This window comes from Phaethon lepturus, unplaced genomic scaffold (genome assembly GCF_000687285.1).
Source record: "Phaethon lepturus isolate BGI_N335 unplaced genomic scaffold, ASM68728v1 scaffold11718, whole genome shotgun sequence".
In the NCBI taxonomy this organism is placed as follows: domain Eukaryota; kingdom Metazoa; phylum Chordata; class Aves; order Phaethontiformes; family Phaethontidae; genus Phaethon; species Phaethon lepturus.
Window position 1 is genome coordinate 28,410 of NW_010555603.1, and position 25,171 is coordinate 53,580.

At 38.7% G+C, this 25,171-nt stretch overlaps 1 protein-coding gene across 1 annotated transcript in view; it reads left to right on the forward strand.

The window, feature by feature from the left end:
- USP25 (ubiquitin specific peptidase 25) overlaps nucleotides 1-25,171 on the forward strand; it is a gene marked incomplete at its 5' end in the record, with an annotated part of 72,073 nt that overhangs the window by 6,813 nt on the left and 40,089 nt on the right. Inside the window, 3 exons of the mRNA XM_010292218.1 lie at nucleotides 3,790-3,913; nucleotides 9,882-10,044; nucleotides 23,992-24,078. Coding sequence (XP_010290520.1) covers nucleotides 3,790-3,913; nucleotides 9,882-10,044; nucleotides 23,992-24,078 — 374 coding nt within the window. The remainder of the gene's footprint in view (nucleotides 1-3,789; nucleotides 3,914-9,881; nucleotides 10,045-23,991; nucleotides 24,079-25,171) is intronic.

Below are 25,171 nucleotides of genomic sequence, written 5' to 3' on the forward strand. Positions count from 1 at the left end.
TTTCTTCATTCATAAAGAATTTTTTCAGCAGAAACTTTTCTGTTTATTTAGTAGTCATGGCTTAGTTAAGAATGTTTGCATTTTCTAAGCCTGTGTGATATACAGTAAGAAGTACCTTTATGAGGATATGAGCCAGTGAGAACTAAAGTGGTCTGTGGCCTAAATGAGAGGTGTATTACAAAATCGGCATATTTAAATTAAAGTCAGGTAACAATAAACCTGGAGAAGACAGCTTTTTTTTCCTGTTTTTTTTTTTCTTTCTTCAAACTCAGACCTTGAACACAGAAATTAGTTGGTCAGATAGGAAACTTTAGTAGATTAGCTTCATGAATGAATTCCACTACTAATTGCTATAAGATAAAGTCATAGGTTTGCATTAACGCTATAGAACCGAAGTGAAATAAATATTGTAGAACTAGGTTAATGTTGAGTATATTAATGATTGTGAGAGAAGGCAGAGTTATCATACTTGTAGAATAACTGCTTGAAAACTGGGCATCTTTTCATGAAAAAGAAAAAAAAGAAATCCCCATATAAGAATTTACATAATCCAAAGATATTTTAAAACAAAACAAAAAAACTGTGCATGAATTTCATGTAGTATTTGTATAATTTGTGTAATGTATAACCAAATGACAGGAATGCAAACTGTGCACACAAGCAGATATTTTGTTTTGAAAGAGTTTAGTCTCAGACTGTTCCCCTTCTGTTATGACTTCTACTGACATCTCTTCTTTATAATCCTATGACTTACGATTCAAGTCATACATGAGTTCTTGCAGCTTAATGAGTTACTGTGTCAGCTGAGATGCTGAAAAAGACCTTGGACCTGCTCCAAGTATAGCAAACATGAGCTAAAATACATTAGCTTAAATCTGCAAAACATTTTTATTTTACATTTGCTGCAAACTAAAAGCTTGCATGGAGCAGGTTACCATGGATCAGCTAATATTTAGAAATGTATTTTTCTGACATGAGTTATGCTAGGTAAGCCCTCCGTGACATAAATCGATTGCACCACTCATGTGGTGGTAGCATCTGGCAGTAGGTCTTCACTGTATTGTTTTTTTCATGCAGATCAGGAACAATGTATATGTGGAAAAAAAAACATTTCTGAAGACAATACAGGGTATTGTCTGTACAGTACCCTGAAAGTACAGGGTACTGTCTGCTCCCAAACCCTTGCATGCCAAAGGAAACTGTTGTGTTGATCTGCTTTCTGAAAGCAGGCTGAAATCAAGATTTGGGCTTTTAAAGTGGTATAATCACTGGCAATATGAATGGTAATAAACTTCTGAACACATTCGGTGGTGGTATAGATTAATAAAGATTAAGGAGCTAGGGAGGTGCAAAGAAGTCGAATAATTTAATGAAAGTGTGAGTTGAAGTTGACCTTGACAGGTGTGGTTTTTTTTGGTTTTTTTTGGTTTTTTTTGTTTTTTTTTTTTTTTTTGTAGTAACAGTGGGAGCTTTTGTTAATCACATAATTTTCAGCTACTTTTCTGGAAAATATTCCCCACATAAAGGAGCTTACTTCTTAATTTAACTTTCTTCTTTATTGTTGTATAAGAATTTCATCACTTGCCTAACTAGAGACTAGCTAAAGGAATATACACCTCTGTAAGTAAGTGATCGGAGTAGTCCCATGCTTCTCCATCAGCATGTGCGGCTGCTGGATGGAGGCTTACTCCATCTGTAGTTGTGACCACTATTACTACTTTCAGAAAAACAGCTCGTGTCCAGTAGAGATGAGGTGCTTGTGTGTGACTAGTTGCAAGTAGGTAGAAAATGCAACAATGAGCACCATATTTTAGAATGTAATAGGTAGTGCATGTAGTCCACGGGATCCTCTCATTGCTGTTGACCTTTCTATCCTTTCTCCTGCTCTCAGGCTGTAGAATAGAGCCGTGCTTGCATGTAACCCAGGTTGAGATACTATTTTAGCCCAAACTACATTGTTCTCAACGTGGCAGCTCATATATCAAAACTTCTGCTGGTGGTTCTTGTAATTGCTTTAGTACTTCTGAAGGGGAATTTCAGGTATCTGAGTTGAAGTATCCTTCTGATATGCTGGAAGATCTGAGCTGACTGTAAAAGACGTAAGAGTAAAAATTACGAACTGCTGCTTTTGTGGTCATAGCACTTTTCCCTATTTCCAGATCATGACAGATTGCCAGTTTACTTTGCAGGTAAGAGTGCTTCCTTTAAAGGCTCACTAAATAAAATAGAAATTCAACCATCTTTATTGGGGGAAGAAAGTGGTAAGTTGAAAACTGATTCTTGAAGATGCTGCTGTTAACAGAAAAGTTTCTTTCACAACTTCTCTTCAGTTTCAGCTTTCTGTGAGGACAAGTCATCCCATTTTCTGTTCACACACACCTATGCCAATGATTTTTGTATGATAATTTCAGTGTTTTATTTTGTTCCAATGAGAAATGTCACAGACGAGTAAGCCAGGGAAATAGGGGAACCTATCTCTACAGCAAGTCAGCTCATCCAGGAGAAAAGTCAGAAGCTAGATGGTGAAGCTCTTTGGGTACAAGTAATTGAGCTGGCCTGTGGAAGGAGAAATGCAGACAAGCTGCTCACATCTGTTTGAGAGCAGTCATGAGTTTCACATCTGTATTTCTTTCTCCCAGAGTCTTTTAGCTTCTACTGTCCAAACCCCAGACTAGAGTAGCCCCTTTCATAGCTCTTTGGGTAAATTTTCGCCTTGGAGGAGGGAGACTGAAACCAGCCAACACTCCGTGTGCGTGTCTGTCTAATATTGCACATAAAAGTCTCTTTTGCACTTTTCCCTCTCTTTCTGTCTGGCTGAGTTGCAAGGTAAGACTTCTGGGCCTTGAAATCATGATAACCACTGACCTTGGCTTTTCTGAAGGTCTTGTGCAGTTGTTGGGCATTTCTGTGGGCCCCAACTGCTCTGAAAGCATGGCTGTGCCCGATGAGGGGATGATGGGTGTCATGGTGTGATGTGGGTAGTGAAATACCTCCTTGCTCTGGGCGGGCGTGCTGTCACTACCCTCAGGAAACAAGGAGGTTTATGGGGGATGTTAGTTCCTCATTCTTTAGGAAGGCAGAAGTAGGGTTGTTTCCATCTTCATTACCCAGTCAGTAGCCCATCCAGCATTCCCCATGTGTCCAAGTATGGATGCTCATTTTGACTTCAGTATTTGTTTTCTTTATTCTTCCGTTGAGATAACTTCCAGTTACAACACAGACAGGATAGAAAAGAATTATGTTAAGTAAGGAATGTTTCTCCCACATGAAACTGTGTGAAAGTATTTGGCTCACTAGTGCACAGAAATACTTGTAGAATTTGGGGCTGTATTGGGAAAACTGCACACGTTTTCCTCCATGAGGAAGGAAAAACAACTATGCTCACTTAAGGTATCCTTTTTAAGAGAAGGTTGTCTTCAGCATCTGTTCCCTGGAAGCAACTGATTACAGTGGCTGAAGTAATACATTTAAGTGTATTGCTCTAAGAGGGCTTTCAGAGACCATGGATTCCTAAATTTGTCCCGTAGCTCTGTGAAACTTAAAATCATTAGGATGAAGGAAGACTATTGCCCATCATATGTTAGCGAGAGCAAGCTGCTGAGGTTTTTATCCAGCTTGGAGGCAGAAGGGAACTGTTAGCAGGGTTAGTGGTTGGAAGAGCACAGGGCACAGGAGGGATGGACTGGAATGGCACTCAGCAATCCACGTGGGCTCGCTCTCTTCTACAGTAAGACTTGCCTTTCATTCTGTTTCACTTTTAATTTTGAGAAAGATAGTTTTGCTTTTCAGATGTGATTGATCTCACTGGAGATGATAAAGATGATCTTCAGAGGGCAATTGCCTTGAGTTTGGAGGAATCAAACAGGGCATTCAGGGAGACTGGAATAACAGATGAGGAACAAGCCATTAGCAGGTAAACGAACAACTTACCTAAAGCAGAAATTAAATTAAAGAGTTGGAGATTGGCCTGTATTGCTTTTTTTTAACTTTTAATTTAACAAAGAATAACTTGTTTATGATCACTTGTGCTACTGATATGCCTGGCTTCAGGATGTTTGCTTTAACGTATTGTATGTTGTACACTGGAAATAGTCTATTGTGTGTGGGCTAGGATTTAATAGTATGTTTCATGTTGATTTATTTGTTTACATATTGAGGAAGTGGATGGAGATAGAGGATATATGGTCATATTTAAATAGGACCTAAAACTAAAAGTTTCTCTTGTGTATCAGGTAAAAAGCAATGAAAACAAAATATAATTAAGAAGCTAAAAAATTCTTTATCCTGTTTTTTGCAGTGTTCATTTTGCAATAACATTTTCTTACTTCTGTGCTAAGGCTGAGATTGAGGGAGGGGGTAGTAAAGCTATGACTTAAAATACAGCAGCTGCTCTCGGTGTATTCACCTAATAAAGTATGTTATTAGCCTGTTTAACAATTAGGATTTATAAGCTCTGAGTGAAGTTAACTTCTTGGTTTAAAGTTTTATGAACTTAACTTTCTCAATTTGGGTGTGATAAGAGTCTGTAAGTTAATTTTTTATCAGATTTTATAATAACTAATTGTACAGTGTGTGTTTATATGTAAATATAGGCATATCTATGAAATATCTTGGACTTGAACTAAGCCTTGGTGTAGGGTTGTGTGGGAGGGTGATTGATTTTTTTTTTTTTTCCATATGTGGCTGGCCTTGGAAGGGATGTTGTTTTTTCTTATCTGTGGCTGGCCTTGTTCTAGGGCAATGATTTGATCCATGAGTAAGAAGGTTAAATACTGCCTCCTTGTAAAAGACTAATTTTATAAAATATCATTTAGATGGGGGAAATTGACCACAATAATTCTTTTTCTCAGTTCAGTGTATTTGGCAGACTTATCAGAAAAGTCCAACTCTGAGAATATGGAGACTGTTACTTTATCCAGTCATTTTCTTTTTCTTTTTAAAAAATAAATGTACTAATTGTGAGAATAAAGATACTCTTCCCTCCCTCCTTCCATTTGTGATAAATGCCATCTTGTTATACAGGTTTAAGATAACATATTTTATGAGAGAAAGGTGGGATTATAGGGATTTATATTCTCATTAATAATTGGGAGAAGATTTTAAGGGGTTGTTTTTTCCTAAGACCTCAGTATGTGCATGTATACAAGATCATGGTGGAAGTTCTGTCCAGTTCTGATTCAGAAGTTGAGCTCTTGCGTGTTCTTTTTTGAAGGACATAATTGTCATAATTACAGAGTTGTGATTTAGGCAGATACTCAGAAAGATGGAGCTATTTCTGGACGTGGAAATCTTTTTTCCTTTTTCCTTCCCCAAGCTTTGACTGCTTCTGCTGCACTCACTTCTTGGGAGCCTTGAAGCTTTAGTTTTTTTCCTGTAGACTTTGTTTTTCATTTCTTGGACTAAAAAGCCATTTTTGGTCTTATCTGCTTAGCCCATAATTAAGTATTCTAAATACATTCTACTTAAATTATGGTGTATTTTTTTCTGGTTGCAGAAAATAACAAAGTATGCCATTTTTTTTCCTGTACATACAAAGGCATGTAGACAGTCTGTTCAGTTATATACAGAGAAAAATGTTGGTCGTGTGATGAAACAGAGATATATATTTGATGGCAAAAATTACACACAATATCATGTGCCAAATTAAGAGCTTGTTGCTACCAAGGGGGATACGGCCTGCACACCATACCACATCTTCTATAATTGCTGTAGTATTCTTTGGAGCATTTGTTGCATGAATTCATCTCCCAGAGCCACACAAAAACATTCACTAAAAGATCCAGAGTGTATCATGGCATGAGAATGGGAAATGGGACTTTGCTTATGAATGGAGAAGAGTGAGAATCATGGGGGTTTTGGCAGCATTGGAGTGTTAGATCAGCTCAATTACATACCAAGATACACCCTGAGTTGATGACAAATTATGTCAGAGTTGTACAAATACAGGAAGTTCAGAATTACTGAATTTTTGATCTGAACTGTTCAATCAGTTTCCTTAAGGACAGGACTTCAGACTGGGATTTTTTGTTTGTTTTTTTGTTTTTTTTTTTTAATTAAAAAAAACACTTTGTAGTTAACACCCCACAGAAGAATGTTGGCATTCCAATAGAAAGCACAGTATTTGTGCAGGACTTCTCAAAACAAAAAAGTAGAACACTGTGGTTGTAAACAAGTCAAGCTGCAGCCATTTACTTTTGTTTTTCTAGGATGAATAAGAAGCAGAAATCAAATAGGAAGTCAACAATAAGCAAATTAAACTATGGAAATCTTTCATTTTTAATAATGTAGGATGTGTGCATGTTTAAATAGTCTTTGGTGTGGAGGATATTTTTTTCAAAGGTATTCATAGTGGTTTGGAACCTAATCTGCACTGATTTTTTTTGTTAAGGTTTCCAAGGGAGCATTAATGGAATTTCTTGACTTGTGTAATTAATGTTGTAATGCACGTAGAATTTGTCTTCCTGAATGTAATTGCCTGTGCTACTTAATGAGGACAGATCTGACTTACTACGTAGGTGTTGAGAGGAGTGAAATGTCCAAGTGTCCAAGCCGAACATCGTGTATATGGCACATGTAAGGTTTTTTTTTACTGTTCCCACTTTAAATCTCCCAGAGAAATGTGCATAATCAGTGTATTTCCTAATATGAAAAGGTTTCTCCTTGTTTATATTACTTTTCATGGATTGAAGGAGAATAAGGCTAGCCAGATGGGGCTTCACTGGGGAAGCTAGTAAGGTATGAGTGAAAGGAGAAACTAGCTGGCCTGTGTTGTGCCTAGGGTAGTAGCCATATTAAAATGAGAGCCCATACTGTAAGTGTGTAAGGATGTGCACAACCCCTAGGCTTTTTTTTTTTTTTAACATGGTCATTGAAACTGCTGGGGACACTGCACTGTGATTAAACATTGTATGTATAGATCAAAGGTGAAACTAGGAAGGGATGCAGAGTTGGGGGATATTCCTGGATGTCCAGTGGTGAGACAGTCACAGTATAAAGACCTTTCCTTGTTCTTTTAGCTGAGTAGCCTGCTGGAGTGGGCTTCCTCAAAATGGTTTGGTTGAACTTTGGTGCCGTGGGCTCACTTTGCCTGAGGCTTATTGCATTGTCTGGCTTGCCCCACGCAAGCAGCTCTGCAAAGCTGCTTGGCTGTGCCCAGCTCGTTACACAGACGAACAGAAGACTGCTTTCAAGTCCCGTGCCAGGCCTGGCATTAACTAACCCTCGCTCCAGAGCTGCCCTCCAAACAAGATCCCAACACTTGGTGGTGGGGAAGCCTTTGAGGCATGCCATACCCTGCACGTAGGTTATGGCTCTGCTGCTGGGGTCTCCGAGGGTCACAAAGAGGGTGTTTTGGCTGCGTAATCAGAATTGTTAAGTCCTTGTACCAACATTCTGGAAAGACGCTCATCTTGTTGAGACTAATGTGTGAGTAAGATGCTTCATAAAGGTAGTCTCCCAAATCAGGAGTGTATGAATATAATGTAGTGAACATTATAGTAGAAGAGGTATACTCAGCATGCTGGTAATTACATTTTTTTAAGTAGCTTTTTGAGCTGATCATTAGCTTCCTGTTTACTGTGCTGACTTTTATTTCAGTTTGTATCACAGCTATCATTATGGCTGAAAATTAATTTGACACATAGGGTGTGCAGCTATTGCTTGTGATATCTGAGGATAGATAATGTTATAAGGAAAAATAAGGGAAAATGTCATGAAGCTTTGAGCATCAAATGCTTTGATGGAAACAGATTTGAGGTAGAGCTAGAAATGAGGAAACGCCTCACCTGCTAAAGAAGTTAAAATACAAGGAAGAAATTTTAGTAGGCGGTTAAGCTGGTAAAGGGTAATACCCTTGGGGTCAGGGAACTGTTTCAGTTTGAGAATATGTATTTTTCTGAACTTGTATCTTGAAATGTTCTTGAGCTTGGGGGAGGAAAAAAAAAGTTTGATTGTTTTCTTGAAAAAAAAGTGGTATTGTAGTCCTGTTACAACATCATTCTAAACTTATTCCAGTCTGTCAGAGTCTTCCCATCAGTTTTAAATGTTCCTTCCATTTAGCTTAAACAAGAGTTTAAGTAATGATACATGAATGAGAAATTACTTGAAATATGTATGACACTTGTTTTGAATTATTTGATGGGGACATCAAAAATGAACTTTCACTCTCAGAACAGAGATACACTGGTCATCTAACACTTTCAAAGGATTGTATCAGTGAGAAGGGAAATGAATTTAACTGTTTCTCTGCATTTTGGGGTTTGCTTAGGAGATAACACTAGCAATGATAGTGTAAGAGTCTTTTACCACTGAAGAATCAGGTTCCATCATCCTTATGCATTGTTTGAAGACATGTCAGAGCAGAAAGTCTTTCAGTGTCTTTTGAGAAAAACTGTGCTGTTAATGAGGTTATATGTCAAAACCTAAATGTCAGAAATTGATTAATCATTAGGAAATGACAAGTTTTAGGTTCTTCCTACGATGTATTGATACAAAAGTGGTATTTATACCAAATGGGCCCTCAAATTCTCAGTGCTTCTACTTTTTTCAAAATAAGTAGTAATAACAAGTTAGTGTATCCCCCAAGGCAGTTATCTACAGTAATTCATATAATATTTCATGATTCTTTTATATTTTGTAAGATACCTTTTCTTCCTTTGACAAAAGCATAGCTTGAAACAAAAATACACAGTTAGGAGACTGAGGTGTTACATCATGTGGTGTTTTTTTGGTGTCCATCCCTGTCCCTCCCCTCTGTTTTTTCTAAGGTGTTCAAACTTCGTCCTTCAGTAACTCCATTTACAGACCAGCCTAGACCTGCCTTTCTTTGATGTTTAGTGAGTCTAGAACTGAAGGGGGCAATGCTTCAGGCTTCACAGAATACTTTGGTGCTTGTCATGCAGCTCCTGAAATCCTGTGCTTGGCAAACGTAGTAGCTCGGTAGCAGCTCAGCCTTTTGTATGATGGTTGGACTAGACGGCTGGGGATAGTAACTGTGTCAATAGTGCACATGCCAGGCAACTTTGCATACTAGTTAGAGCCATTGTTATATGACCTGAATGTATCCATCTCCATCTTTCTGTTTAGAATATGTGGCTACCACAAATTACCTTTAATGTGTTCTTTGTCACCAAGCTAAAAATATTTGCTGATATAGAAATACTGTGTTGAGTGAAGCTTGTGTTTAGGAGCATAACACGCATCAGATCTTACTGTGATGTGAAATATGGACATTCAACATAAATCACATAGGAACAGTTTCCTGCAAAGAGTGTGGTCATTGAAACATACAATTAACTTGCCGGCTGGCATTTGGAAAATTGTGGGGGATGTCTTTCTATGGCTCATAAAGTAATTTCTTGCTGTGTAAAGTGATAAATACAGTTGCATAAGTTGTAAAAATGGAAACTAAAAAACATCTTCCATTTTTGAAAGTTGCCTAGCTAGCCTTGGTTTCTTGTCAGTAAAGTAAATGTTGGTGACTTCATGCTTTGCGTACCAATAAAAGCATTTGTAGATGAGAGCACTATACTAATAGCACTGCCTAAAATTTCTTTGTGTCCATCCTGTTTGAATCTGGTTCTTAAATAATTGGTGATTTACAGACATGGCTCATGTATCTAGAGCTCTCACAGGAGACTCACTCACTCGCTGGTACCATTTTCCAAAACGTAATGGAATTACTGTAACATATCTAAAAGTAAAAGATCATCTTACTTTTTGAAGATACATTATTGCATAGAAATTTAAAACCAAGTTCAGCAAAAATAAGTTAGCAAATGATGTAATTAAGATGTCTGTGTTAGTAACTGAAGGTGGTTTACTATGTCTTTTTTTTTTTTTTTACTTTTTCTCACATTTTTCCCTCCCTTCTGTTCCCGAAGAGTTCTAGAAGCCAGTATTGCAGAAAATAAAGCATGTTTAAAGAGGACACATCCAGAGGTATGGAGTGACTCTCCAAATCCTTATGATCGAAAGCGGCAAGACAACTGTCCAGTAGGATTGAAGAATGTTGGCAACACATGCTGGTTTAGTGCTGTCATTCAGGTAAGCACCCTCTTCAATTAGCTGTGTATACTCTTCACTGTATTTAATGGAAGGTGAGTTATCTTTAAGTGGATAACCTAAGTTTTCCTGGGAAGTTTAGGCCACTGCGTGAGATGTTCTTGAGCATTACTTATTTATTGCATCTTTTAACGTATTCAGCCATAAGTCTGGTTGAAGTGTAGAAAGTACTGTAGCATAACTAATTGATGCTTAAAAATGTTTCTTATTAAGAAGCTGTTGAAGACAAAGACTTGAGTCTCTGAAGATCCTGGGTGTCTGCAGCTCATGCTGACATCAGTGACAATTCTGGATGCTTAAAAACATGTGAAAGCTGGATTACAGATGAGAAACAGACTTTTTATATTAAAAGAAATGCATGCAAATGACTGAAAGGCTGACAATGGAGATAGGTTGAGGAAATGAGACACTCTCAGTCATGGAGTGCTTACTGGAATAGATAGCTGAGTAGACTAAAAGAAGGAATAACTGATGGAGAAGGAAGGTTAAGAAGGAGTAAAGTGAGGATCTGATATGGATGCAGTTGTGTCTGTTTTGGGTTGTGTTTTACCTAATACAGCCAATATTTGTGCTCTCTGTCTGTTTTTGTGTACACATAGCTGAATTAAAAGCTACCTCTTTCTTTTTTTTTTAAAGATGAGGTCAATAGGTGAATGAGTACAGATACTGCAACTTGTCTACTGAAATTTAATGTTCTAATAACAATAATTTATTGTACATAAAATCTTAAAAAATGGATTCCTAAAGTTTTTTTAGACATGATTGCTAAAACTGTGTAAGTTTCTGTAAATAATCTGTAGATATATTCATAAGCATCCAAACCCACAGAAAATTGTGTGAAACTGGAATACAATAAGGGAAAACTTATTTTTAGTCTACAAGAAGTAAATTCAGCATATTTGAACTTTTCATAGTCTGACATTTTGAGAGGAAGCAAATAAAATATTTAATACTCATTTTTGACAAATTACTGTCAGGCTTAAGCACTTCAGATAAACTAATACTGTTATTTTCATAGTGATGGCTGTTGTACTTCAGGCTGAGTCCATTTAGATCAATGTTCTGCCTAGCAATTTCTGCAAGTGGATGCTTACAGAGGAATACAAACAGTATGCATGATACTACTCTGTTAAAACACACCCAAGCCTCCACCTGCTTTCATTTCTTGATCCTTTGCAGTTTGTTCAGTTGGTAATCCCCAGTGGACTTCTCTTTTATGTATTTGTCTCCCTTCAATGTTGCACACTTCTTGCACCCATGGGGTCCTTTGTGTTAGGAATTCCATAGTTGTGCTTCTTGTTGCATGAAGAACCGCCTTGTTTTTGTTTGGTTTTTGAACCTGGTGCTGACTAGCTTTGTCTGGTGGCTTCCATGTCTCCTTGTGGACAAGATAGTTAAAAATTGATTGCCATGATAGTTCTGTGGCCTGCTGTCATACTTCCTTTCAACAGGTTGGTGGTCTCTTTTTCCAAGCTAACTGCTGAGTTGTTGCCTGTATGAAATCTGTTGTAACCTCTCATCTGCCTTGTTGCCATTCTCACGACCTTTTCTACATCTAGTAGCATTTTAGTTGAGGGACCAGGAAAGTTCTCCAGGTGTGAGTGGTCTATGAATTTACGAGATGGTACAGTAGACAGATGCAGGCTTTTCAGGAAGGACAAATAGGGATGACAAGGTAGGGTGTTGCTTTCATTGTGAAGGAGCAGCTCAAATGTATGCCATACTTGTGTGGGACAAGATGACAGTTTAAGATGAGAGTTTGTGGGTCAGGATCAGAGGAGAGGCTGGTAAAGATACCACCCTGGTTAGTCTGTTACAGACCACCCTCCTCGTGGTGGTCCACCTGTGTGGACGAAGCTTTCTTTAAAGGCAAGAAAGTCTCTGGATCACGGTCTGTGGTTCCCATGGGCAACTTTAATAAACATCCTGACACCTGCTGGAAGTCCAACACAGCAGGACACCAGCAGACCAGATTTCTGGAGGATATCAGGGACAGCTTCATGGTAGAAGTACTGATGAGCCAACTAGGGGGGATGCATGGCTGGATCTGCTGTTCCCTAAAATGGAGGAACTGGTTGGAGATGTAGTAATGTGGGTACTCTTGACGACAGTGATCATAAAATAGTGGAATTCAAGATCCTGATGGGAGTGAGGGCTACAGACCCTAGAGCTCAGGAGAGCAGACCAGCTTCTTCAGGAAGTTGGTATCTGGAATCCCGCAGGAGGCAGCTCTGAAGGGAAGAGGAGCTCAGGAATGCTGGCAGCATCCTCTGATTGCAAGAAGGGTCCATTCTGCTGCTCCAGGAACTCATGGCTAAGCTCCAGTGCAAGCAGGCAGTGTGCAGGATCTGGAAGCAGAGATGGGCTACTGAGGAGGAGTTTGGAAACACTGCCCAGGCATGAAGGGATGGTGTCAGGAAAGTGAAAGCTAACCTGGAGTTGATACCTCAAGGGATGTGTAGGGTAACAACAAGAGGTTTTGATGCTAGTCATAAAAGGCTGAGCAAGGAGAACGGGGTACCGTTGCTGAATAGAGCAGGTGATGTAGTGTCAGAAGGCATAAATAAAGCTGAGGTACTCAGTGCCTTGCTTTGTCGTAGTCTTTACCGATGAGGTCTCCCATACACCACTGTGCTTAGTTGCAGGAGAGGAACTCTGAGCAATGGTTAAGGATTGAGTTAGACATTACTTGAGGAAACTTCACCCATGTAAGTCCACAGGACTCACTAAGCTGCATCCATTGGTGCTGAGAGAGCAGGGGAAGGTCTTAGCAAGGACACTCTTACCATCTTTGAAAGGTCATGGAGAATCAAAGAGGTTTCTGATTAACTGCAGAGAGGCCAGAAAGTCAACCTGGGAAGCTATGGGATGGTCTGCATTAGTTGACTTTTGAGAAGATGGAGCCAAGCTTTTCACAGCAGTGCATATTGGGAGGATCAGAGGCAATGGGAGTAAGTTGAGGTAAGAGAGATTCAGCCTGGATATAACAAGCATTTTTCCCCATAAGGGCAGGCAGGCAGTGAGGGTTGCACAGAGAGGCTGTGCAGGCTCTGTTGAACCTTGAAGGCTTTTAAGACGTGCCTGGAAAAAGTCCTGAGCAGCCTGGTCTGATCTCACAAATGACCTCCTGCTTTGAGCCAGAAGGTCATCTTGCCACTTGTGCTCTTTTGTAGATCACTTCTGAATTTTGCTTACCAGCACAGGCTTTGTGAATTTGCGGTAACCTCCCTTCAGGCTGGAACAGATGGTTTGCTCCTGCCCTCTTTTTTCTTTTTGGTTGCCTATTTGTCTGTGCCTGGACTTTCCATCTTACTTCATCGCTGCTTAGTTAAAAGCTTTTGTTGGGTGACTTCTTCAGAAACTACTCTGAAATCCCAATAGATTTATATATTGTATTGTTACATCTATTGTGTTGCTATTACCTGTGTTGTTTTTGACTTCTTGGTGTTGGTTGTTGGTTTTTTTTGTGGGTTTTTTTTTTTGTTTGTGTTGGGGTTTTTTGTTTTGTTTGTGTTTTTCAATGGGCAGAATTTACTTACTTGCAGGTAATACTTCGGTAATGCTGTAGATAAGGAAATTGAAAGACTTCTTTATTCTACCAGCTTCCTTCCTACTGAAGTTTTTATGTTCTTAGGCCTCTTTCCTTTCAGCATCTGGTAAGCTATCAGGTGTTTGAATTTTCTGTTTTCCTGAGATCTTTTGATGTTTCCTTTGTCTGTCTCTTCTCCTTTTCTTATTCCTTCACATGCATAGCTCTTCTTCCAATAGCAGAAACGTTGTCTTGGTGCTAATACAAAGAAACATTTTATTTCCATAAAGCTCTTTGTGGAACTAATATGACTTGGCGTTTTACGTTCTCTGTGTAATCAGATCTTAAATTCCATAGTAGTCCTAAATCACAAGATGACTGTTTTTTATGTGTATGTGCATTTCTGTAAAAGAAATATGTATACATAGGAAGCTGCAAATGTTTAAATAAATGTTTACAAGGAAACTTGAATTTTAATTCATTAACCACTGAGATAAGAACAGAGGCTAGGGAATCTAAAAACCTATGCTAGACCTATGATCTCATGTTGTTTATACCCGATGTGCAACTTTATACCTTGAAAACGGATTATAAAGAGGGCTAACTAGTTCTTATGGTCACCACCCATATTAAGTGAAAATCTGTGGCATTTGGAATTATAATGCTTTGATCTTAAATGATAGTTAAACTTCTGTATTTAGGTCTATAGAATGTAATTCAAGAAAACCATTGAAAGATTTATAACTTAAGTTGGTTGAAAACTTAGGTTATTCATATTGTCTGCCAGCCAGGAAGACTTACGTTTCAAACAGCCATCCCAGGAAATTTAATGCATGTTAATTTAGAGCATTAGCTAATACCATATTTATTTATCCACAGGGCAGATTGACTCCTTGGGTTTCATTGACTATGTAGAAATGTTTTCAAGCTTTCTTTAGGGGTCTTTTGAAACCTGACACATCAGAGGTCAACAATATGTAAATGTTAACTACTGTCAGTAACAATGATATATTGTGTCATATAATCTAAAGTTAAATTGCAAACAAAGAAAAATATTTTTTCCTCTACTCAAGGGGTGCTTGTTAAGGAAAAAAAAAAGCATTTGACATTTTGACAGTTTCCATATACGATGTATGGTGTTTTTTATAGACACTAATTAGCTGACTTAGTCAAATGCAGTCGTCAATGGTTTGTTGTATTTGTATTAGGAGCATGAAATTCCTTAATATTTTCAGTGTTTGCAGTGAGTGACAGCAAAACCCAAAAAGATTGAAAGATTGCTAGAAATACTGCCTTTTAATCTGTATTCATTTGTATGATAGAGAAATACACACATGTAGGAGTCATCCTTTTCTGTAGGGGAAGCAGGGAGTCTCTCTTCAGATGGCTCCAAAACAAAGTTTTGCTTTCGACAGTTACATTCAGCATCATTAGAATGAACAATAATATTTTTTCCATAGTGTAATTTCTAACAAATCTGTCCTGCTGTTGAAGACTTTTGACTTGATAATAACTTGAATTTAAAACTGAGTCCTGAAGAAAGTATGTCAAAGCAAAGCTGTATTAAAGCATATTCAATTCTTCCTTAACTGCTAAGAAACGAATCAAATCCCTCAGTGATTTTCCCACCTCCTCTTGAACCTGTAATAAACTTACATTTTTGGCAGGAGTTCACCCATACATGCTTTTGCTATTGTTTAGTTAGATTAACTTTTATAGAAGGATCCCTAAATCTTGAGGGTTCGGAATATTTCTAGAAGGTTGTTTGTGTGCTTTTTTTTTTAATTCTTATTATTGTAACTACATATATCTGCTTTTGAAATAGAACTTAAGATATCAAGTTCTTTAAAGAAACAAAACACGAATATACTACTACCATGTTTTTACTTCCTTTTTTGCAGTAGATTTCAGTGGCTCCCTTGTAGAAAAATAACTTCACAATTTTCCTTGGTTTTAAGAGTTTATAGTCTGAAAATGGCTTATAAACAATACATTTATTGAGCCTGTGAGGTGGCTCCTTTGTGTCATGCTGAGCACAAGTTAAGTGGTTGCAGGACGTAGGACATGGAAGGCGGGTAACTCGCAGGATGTGGTTGCACTATTGGAATTGCGTCTGTAGGCTTGCTGCCTCTGCAAGTTTTCTCCCAGGTGTTTTGCTTTAAGACATTGCACAAGACTAACTTTATTTTTTGGAGTTCCAAGTAGGGTTTCAGTCCTGTGCAAGAAGTAATGCCCTGGAAGTACTTGCCCCTTGAAAAAGGTGTCGTGGGAGATAGTGAATAGTTGGTCATTAGTGAATATCATCCACTTTGTGCACTAAGACAACTTTCTGGTGGAAGGAAGCGTGTGGGAAGTCACTTGAAAATTGAACTGTAAATGCTGCTGTATTTCCCCTCCCCACCCAGGCCCATACCTAAAGTATGAGGTGCAGCATTTTTCCTATGTCTCATGACTTTCCAAAGGTCTGTCCAGATTTTAGCTCCTCCATTTACCAAATGAGTTATCTCAACAGGACAGCTGGGGTTTGGCATCTCCCATACTCTTTTCTCTGGGAATCTCTCAGAGTATGGTTAGTCACTCAAAAATGATACTTCCCCCCACCCCCCCCCCCCCCCCCCCACAAAGTGCATAGCTTGCAGAACAAAGAATTAGCATGTTACCATCTTACAAGCATAAATCTCCATGGCTACTCTTTAACTTTTATTTTCAGGCTCCCTAACACCACTTCTGGCATTTAACTTCTTGCATTGTGTTTAGGAGCAACCTTCTTGCTTTCCTGATGTCAATATATTTGGATTTAGGATCTACTTTGGTCTTAAGCTTTTAGTTCTGGGAAGAAGCAAGCCAGCTTGATGGGTGAGAATCAAGCAAGTATTTTCTTCCTGGTAGATGGCTCAGCTATTGTTCTTCACCACCTTTGAAGCAGCATACCACAAGTATCTAACTTTTGTATTGTTTGTTTTTCCTATTTGTCATGTTGAATGGAAAAGGTTGTGATGGATGATGTACTAGTGCATTAATACCAAAAAGCCTAGCATTATATAATGAGTTGCATGTATGTACATTGTACGCAACTCCTTTGCTTCCTTGGGCATGCAGTGGAATGTTGCATGCTGAAGAACATTCAATGTACAATCCCTGTTTGAGTTAAAATGGTCATTGATGGAATATTTTCTTTCTACTGTTTTCTCTGGAACAACAGAGAAAACCCCCTGGGGCAGAGGTGGTGGTTGGGGGCTGTGATACAGACTGTTCTGTAGTTTCATGGGCGGAGGAATAATGATGTTGGAAACTTAGTTTCTTACTCTCCCCGCCTCTGTTACTCCCTGTTTCCCTGTTGAGTCAAGATCGACCTGTCACTTCCAAGTTCAGTCATCCTATGATATTTGCTGTTAGTCTTGTTCCTTTCCCCTGCTTTTTGTTCTCCTCTATGGTCTTCAGTTTCCTTGGGTTGCTTATATGATATTTCAAACTCTTAACCTCATATTTAGTGGTATATAATATTGCAAAATTTCTGTTGTGAAGTGTTGGAAAGCTTTAACAGATGATGACATTAGCTTTGACTCATAAATAGTTGTTCATTTAATTAAAAATAAAGGATACAGAATAAGTGTGGCGTTGTGATCCTATGTGCAGTTCTAGGTTTAGAAGGGCATAAAGCCATTGCATTGTTTTAGGTGTGGTGTTTGAAGTTATACCACAAACTTATTTCATGTTGTTGTGCATTTAGGCAAGAAGTTGAAAACTGTAACCATGTAAGGAAACGTTGGCTGTTATTTTATGTCCTAACAGATTTTTTTTTTTTTTGTGTTGAACATGTAATAGAGGAATAATTGAGTGGCATTTTTTAGTATGTGCCAAGACACAAATATAAAGTGAATTCTTTGGACATGTCTCATATCATACTTATCTGTCTTCTGAATTGCAGTAATGTTCTCAGTTTGTTGCTATAAACAAGCAAATGTTCTCTAAATGCAGACTGGTAATACCATGGTGAGCTGTTTGTTTAAAATGTTGACTTAACCCAAGTCTGCTAGAGGTCTTAAGTTAGTTTGACTTTCTAGATCAAATACTGTGAAAGCTGTTTGCCATCTTCTTCCATGTTACACCTCAGGCTTTTGGAAAAGCAAAACATGACAGCTTAAAACTGCATTTCATGCCTTGGTTTTCAGCAGTTTGGAATGCTGATTGGTTGACTGTTCATAAATAAAAATGTCCTTTTTTAGATACTTTCCAAAGCTTTTAAGATCTGGGATTGAATGTCTCTGTGACTTTGAAAATGCTAGATGTTTTCCTGACTGCTACCACTGTTCATGTGGGGTTGTTCTGCTGAAGTTGAGCCATGAGATAGTGTCATATCTATCTATAGGAGTTTTGTTTCAGGGGGAGAGAGAGGAAAAAAAATCCTCTTCCTGTACTTTCACAACTAAGTTTGAATAGGAACCTGCTCAAGTCCCAGCTTTGAAACTGTTTTCCTCTCGTCCCTTCCCTCTTCCTTACATGCAATTTTCCAAAGAATGCGAGGATTTTCATGAAGGCTTTTGACTGTGCCAGATTCTCAGTGTATGAAAGGAGGAGTATCAGGAATATGTTTTGGGTGACTTTGTCATTCTCTAAAGGTTAGGTGTTTTTTTCCCCTCTGAAAGGCAGAAGACCATACACAGGGCTATTATGTACTTAAGAGACAATATATTTAAATTTCTCAATAGTTTTGTTACAATAATTACTTTCTACATTGTAAGTAAAATGTGTTTACACTAGTTTGCAAACACATACAGTAGTCAGTTTCCTTTCACTTTTAAGCATTGTAGGAAGAATTCTTGTTGTATTTATGCTTCCTGACTTTTACTGCTAATGCAATGCATACATAGGCTCAACTTACAGGCCTGATGACCACATTAGTCTCTATTCTGAAAACAGGATTTGGCACTTATACGAATAAGACATGCTCCTGCACTACACTTCTTTCCACCCCGCACCTCCTTATAATCTGACTGGTGCTGCCTCCTAATCCACTTGTGCATAGAATCATAAAATAGTTTGGGTTGGAAGGGACCTTTAAAGATCATCTAGTCCAACCCACCTGCAATGAGCAGGGACATCTCCAACTAGATCAGGTTGCTCAGAGCCCCGTCCAGCCTGACCTTGAATTTTTCCAGGGATGGGGCATCTACCACCTCTCTGGGCAACCTGTGCCAGGGTTTCACCACCTTCATTGTGAAAATTTTCTTCCTTGTATCTAGTCAAAATCTTCCCTCTTCTAGTTTAAAACCATTACCTCTTGTCCTATTGCAACAGGCCCTGCTAAAAAGTCTGTCCCCATCTTAGAAACCCCCTTTAAGTACTGAAAGGCTGCAATAATGTCTCCCTGGAGCCTTCTCTTCTCCAACCTCAAAAACCCCAACTCTCTCAGCCTGTCCTCAGAGGAGAGGTGTTTCATCTCTCTGATCATTTTTGTGGCCCTCCTCTGAACCCACTCCAGCAGGTCCATGTCTTTGCTGTGCTGTGCTGAGGGCTCCACAGCTGGATGCAGGACTCCAGGTGGGGTCTCCCCAGAGCGGAGTAGAAGGGCAGAATCATCTCCCTCGACTTCCTGACCACGCCGCTTTGGATGCAGCCCAGGATACAGCTGGCCTTCTGGGCTGCGGGTGCACATTGCCTGCTCACGTCCAGCTTTTCATCCACCAGTCCTTCTCAGCAGGGCTTCTCTTAATCCCTTCATCAAATAATATACTTAATGGCATAGGAAGAACTCTATATTTGCTTTTTATTTTTGGAACAATAATAATGTATTCATACTTTAAGATTGTGCTCTGCTTGCTATACAAAATATAGCAATATATGGTCTCTGCTTTGTGACTTTCAAATCTGAATAAATGTAAAATTGGAAATGCATAAAAGGCCCCGGATGAGGCAGATGGGTGTTGTAATGTGTTAATGCATGCATAAGCTTTTAACTTACTCAAGATCCTGTTTTAGCTAAATGTCAGTACCTGAAGCCATTTGTTCAGGGGCTCTGTAGGAATGCATACTTTTCTTTCCCCCTGCCGAAGAGTTGCTTTTCAAGCTGTACTAATGAGGTATATTTAGGTTTTGGTTGCTAGCCAAATGAAGTCCTTCCTAAATTTGCTTTGCCAAAATTCAAGTTAGTCTTTGTATTCTTCTCCTGTTTAAATCTCAAGCCTTGGCACTAATTTGGACAAATTCCTAGCCAGTGTTTGCTGCTGACACATAGGTATCGTTATGCACACCTACACTAGTTGTGGCATCCTTGCCTGTTGTTAATCCCCTTCACTTTGGTAAAAAGGAGCTTACAAACTGATCTGCCACAAGACCAGAAATTGCACTTTTCTTGGATTGCTCTAAGAGAAACCTGGATGATGACCTCATTTCACAATATGCCAGTGGTGTTCCAGCTATCTGCCAGTAGGTAGGCCCTATTTTGTATGCTAAGCTTAATTTTTTTTTTTTTCCTTACTTACCACCTTAGGAGAAGTTTAGGTTTTTTGCACTCATTACAGCACTGGTCAAATGTATTCACTCTACTTAATCATCCTAGGTGCCTTTCTGCCAAATGAGAGTGTTTTTGGCATCTTCCTGACTGATTTAGAGTTAGTAGCCTGAATAGCTTTATGTGTTTCACAGATCAATTTGAAAGTCCTTCCTTCCTTCCAAGCTTAATCTTTACGAATTGAATAGACAGATGGCTATGTTCATAGTATTATGAAATTATGGTTTTGTGTAAACTTGTAGAAATGTGATCAATACTAAAAATTCCCTAGTTCTTGCACAAAATTTTTGGTTTTTTGTTCTCAACAGTGGAAATAAATGCAAATTGCTAGTCAAAGAAAACAAAAGGTTTTCATACATCTGCTACTGAAACAGCTGTCTTTACTGCCCTGTGCTTACAGAACTTGCAAGAATCCATCAGAGAGCACCTGTCTGAAGTGCTCTGCGTCAGCTTGATAGGTCATCTTTTATCTAGACACAGAAGTACTGTTTTCCTACTCTCCAAGTATTGTTGATGTCAGTACTTTTACTATTTTAGGACTCTGCTGGCAGCTCTTAATGATCTGTGCTGCATGCCAAGCTTTTAGGGATTTAATATGCTGACTAATTTATATTCTTGCAGTGTTAATGTAGCATCACAGTTCTTGAATGTTAAGAATTAATCCTTTACTCAGGCAGCCTAAATTCTGCCAAGGTCCTTATATTTGATAATCTTAGACATTAAGGGTGGAAAAAGGGATAGGCAGGGTGTTTCAGGTGAAATGAAGGCAGCTTATATTCTGAATTTGTGTTTATATGTAATGAGAGTAGACATTACTCAGAAAAGTGAATGTTTTCAGTACCTTGTGTTGAAGCTACAACTCTACCTAGCTTTCTCTGGCATGGCAGAAAATACATCCACATCATCACCACCTACAGCAGGAGAAAGCCACAGTATATCCATTGTCGTTCAGAACAGTTATTTTGAACACCCTAAACTGATGCTGGATTTTGTTGTTGTTCATTCTCATTTTCTTTTAATGTCTTGTTCAGCCCCTAAATTGACATAATACGAGGCAGGTATTCTGAAAGTCTGTTGATTTTCATGATAATTTGAATTGATATAACTTGTCTTAGCCTTAGCTTGGTCAGGTTTCCAGATGACAGCTTTTTAATAGGTTTAAATACACTGGGGGGGGGGGTGTGGGTGTGTGGAAGAAAACACAAAAACCCCCACCTTTTAGAGAATTCTTGCATGCATAAATTTTGCATACTTTACATTGGTAAATTTTAAACATATCTTATCAAAACTAGTAGATACGATCTCGCCTTCTTAGATCCAGCCTGTTTTGTTGCACTGGGACTGCTAACCCCTTTCTGTTGCTGAAGCCAAGTGGGTGAGAGATGAAGTGCTGCCCCATGCAATGTGTTAGGAAGGCTAGTGCTTTGGCCCAGGGCCAGTGGGTGCTACTCGGGCCAGGGACAGTCTCTGCTGTGTCTCTCAGTGGCTACAGAAGAACAACTTCTTCCTCCATGACCGTTGCCTACCCTGGGCATAGGAAGCCGAGTCAACAGATGGCTCAGCAAACTGGGAACTGTTTTGCCTAGCCCCTTTATGAAGCACGGAGGTGGTTGGCTGTGGGAGGTCTCTGCTGCAATGAGGGCTTAGGTGAGCTTGTTTATATCTCCTTACCACAGGAAGAACCGGAGGTTCCTCCTTGAGGTACTTTGGTCATGAAAAGTTGTTGGTCTCAGGCACACTTACTGTATGCTTGTTTACACTTGCACTGGGAAATTCTCTTTTTTTTTTTTTTTTTTAATGAAGACAGAAGTTTTCTGAAGTTAATTTAGTCAGTATAGAAGAGCTACAACATGATACTGTCCTGTTAGCATCAGTGGTGTTGGCAGCAAATTAACTGTGAGCGTCCTGCTGCATCTCAGTACAACCACACACAGTGCAAGCTGTTTTGGAGAAAAGTTTAATAACTATTTTGCATAAGAACTTTTGAGTAGAACAAAGCTGAAGAAGCAAAGAGCATATTGGACAATCCTCTTAATTATTCTCAGCAGCTTGCAGAAGAAGGTTTGTTCAGCTTAGTAAAGCATGGAGTTACATGTTCACAGTTTAGAGTTCTGGAATAAAAAAAAAAACAGTTTTTGTGAAAAGCTTGTGGATTGAATGCCAGGCAAGAATTCTAAACTTCAGTACAGTTTTCTGTACTTAATTTGTGTGTGTGTATTATGAAATTGGCCAGCTCAGCTGCTTGGCACTTTGGCACTTGGATTAGTCATGGAGAGAAGTCAGTCTTTGGACATTATATTTCAGCAGCTGGTTTATTTTGTGTGTAAGACATTGCTATGTTTTACTTGATGAAGAGCCCACCAGTGGAATGTTGTTACATCATGAGACATAACTTCAATTAGTACCAACTTCTAGAATGACACTTGAATTAAATATTAACATTTTCTATGCTTTGAGTAAGTAAACAAAGGACTCTGTTTTAATCTCCCACCTCTGCAAGGAAGGATAAACATATTTTGAACAGGGGGTTGCAGGGGGAAAGCTTGACTACTCAATTTTCTGTCATTTAGCAAGGTCAGAAATGCCTCTTTTGGTTGGTGTTTTTGATTTTTTTTTTTGTTATTTTATTTTAAAATCTAAAAGTGTTAGGAAAGACAACTCTAGCCTTTTCATTTTACTGGAGATGCTGTATACTGTGGGGTATGGGGAGAGGTTAAACCTAGTACAGGCTCTCTCACGGGGAGAGTCAGGAATGAAGCAACTTTTCACAAACTCACCTTTTTTCCTTCCTACATGTTCTAAATTATTAGAATAAATGCAGTGCCTCTTCACAATTTGACCTTCACTTTCTTGACACTGTGGGGTTGAAATACTGTTAAACCTGCTGTAGTCTGTGACTTAAGTTTTTATCTGTCTAGGGGAAGTTGTAGGATGAGTCTATTGCTGGGATAGGCAAGCTCAGCCTTTCCAAAATAAATAGCTAATGTAATTGGGGAAAAAAAAGTTAATTGCAGGTTGTAAAACCAAGGGGGATGAACAGGAGGGCAAATTTTTCCTATGCTTCTCTGATGAGCGTGTTTAAAATACTTTGGACCTTTTCTGCTACCCTTTCTTCATCAAAGTGCTAGTCTGTGGTAATGAAGTGAACTTAAACTGAAGTGCTTTCTTCAGTGTACAGAAAAGCAATGATACAGTTAACGCAAGTGCTGAGGACTTCAGTTCTCAGCCACTGCTTTGGACTTTTATTTTTGCAACCCAGAGTCATCTTGTTCTCTCTGGGCTCCAGGCTCTGTGTTACAGTGGGGGTCCTTTGTGGGTGTGCCCGTAGACACCTGTTTTCATGTCTTATGGTCTGTAAAATGAGAATGTTATCAGTTTCTTACCTGCAAAGATGTATAACCCAGTTTCCTTACTCTAATGTACAGTACTCAGATCCTATAATAATGGGAGGAGTGGACAGAATGCAAGAAGTATAGATAATTGGAAATGGATTTAGGTTGCATACACAAAGATGTGCTCTATATGCTAGATAGATGGGCTTACAAGATGAACTTTACATGCTAAACAGACTTTAAATTTGATTTCAAAACTGACAGTTATACAAGGAATGAAATTCTTCTTGTAAAAAGAAATTTACTTATCATCTAAAAGTCTTGTTCTAGTTATGTGATTAATTATAAAGAAATTTTTATTTATTATTATGTTTTCTTGGCAAAAATAATTGTCTTTTGAAAATATATTTAGCAAAGTTAGGTGAAAAAATACAGCTTCTGAAATGAAACTTGAGCATTTCATGTTTGACATTTCATTTAGTTCACTAAGGCATATTTGGAAGAATTTTGTATTGTTTACAGAAGTGCTTAAACTTTTTTTTTTTTCCCCTTTACAGTCATTATTTAACCTACTGGAGTTTCGAAGACTAGTTTTGAATTTCAATCCTCCTGCAAATGCTCAAGACTTGCCCCGAAACCAAAAGGTAAAATTAGAAGCTAACTTCCTCTAGTGGCTGGTAAAGGCATTTCTCTCTTGTAATTAAATTTTGCGCTGTTCTCTAGATAAGTTAGCACGGATTTTATAGGTGCCAATTAATATTTCTCTGAGCTTCCTATTACAGATCTTACACAAAATACGTTAGCCTCGCAGTAGAGTACAGGGCAGGGTGTTGAGAGAGGCAGAGTTTGCCCAGCGTGCTGCTGCTTAGACCAGGTTCAGTGGAAGGTCTTCGCTAATACAGCTATAGCGGCACTGCCACTAGTGGGTGGGCATTTCTAATGTGAACATAGCTTGTGTTAGCAAACTTATTTGTTCTAGTTCCCTCACACTGTGCAGCTATGGGCATGCTCTCTGGTTGCCCATGTTTTTTATCTGTGTAGCTTTGCCAATTGCATTGTTAGTGTTGACCTGGCCACTTCATCGGGTTTTTGGGGATCTTGATTACCTGTAACTCATGATCTGAGATTAAATTTTTGGTTATTAACTTGTCTCTTCTGGCCTTCTGATTGTAAGCATAAATTTTCCCATGTTTATTCTTGTACTTATATGGGATTGGGGAGTTGGGGCTTTGGCTCAGGTTTCTTGTGACTTCAGACTAGTGAGGGGGAATGGTCATGGACTGAGGGACAAAAGAGATGAATTTTTCTTCCTTCATGGCTGCCCTCTGAGGATTGATACATGGGGGCACCTTGATTTCTGTGTTATGAAATAGAAAGGAAGAAATAGGAAAAGGGAAGTATGAAGGCTGTATGAAGCATGAAGGCACTCGATGCCCTGATTTTTAGCAAGGGCTTACGGAACAGTGAATTATTGCATATCCAGAGATTAGACTATTACCTTTTGCCCCTTTCTTTCAGATTTTAAAAAGGGAAGAAGGGAGTGTGTTGTCAGCCTGTTCTTAGTTGTTTGGCACTTCAGGCTTGACTGGAATGTTCACTAGCAAAAGTAAGAGCTGCAGTAAAAAGCAAAAGAAAGCAGACATAGAGAAGATAGTGTCCATTTTCTAAACCTCTAGGTATATACTATAAAAAGAAAGTGCATGTTCCATCAGAACTATGTAATTTCTCCCCTGCCCA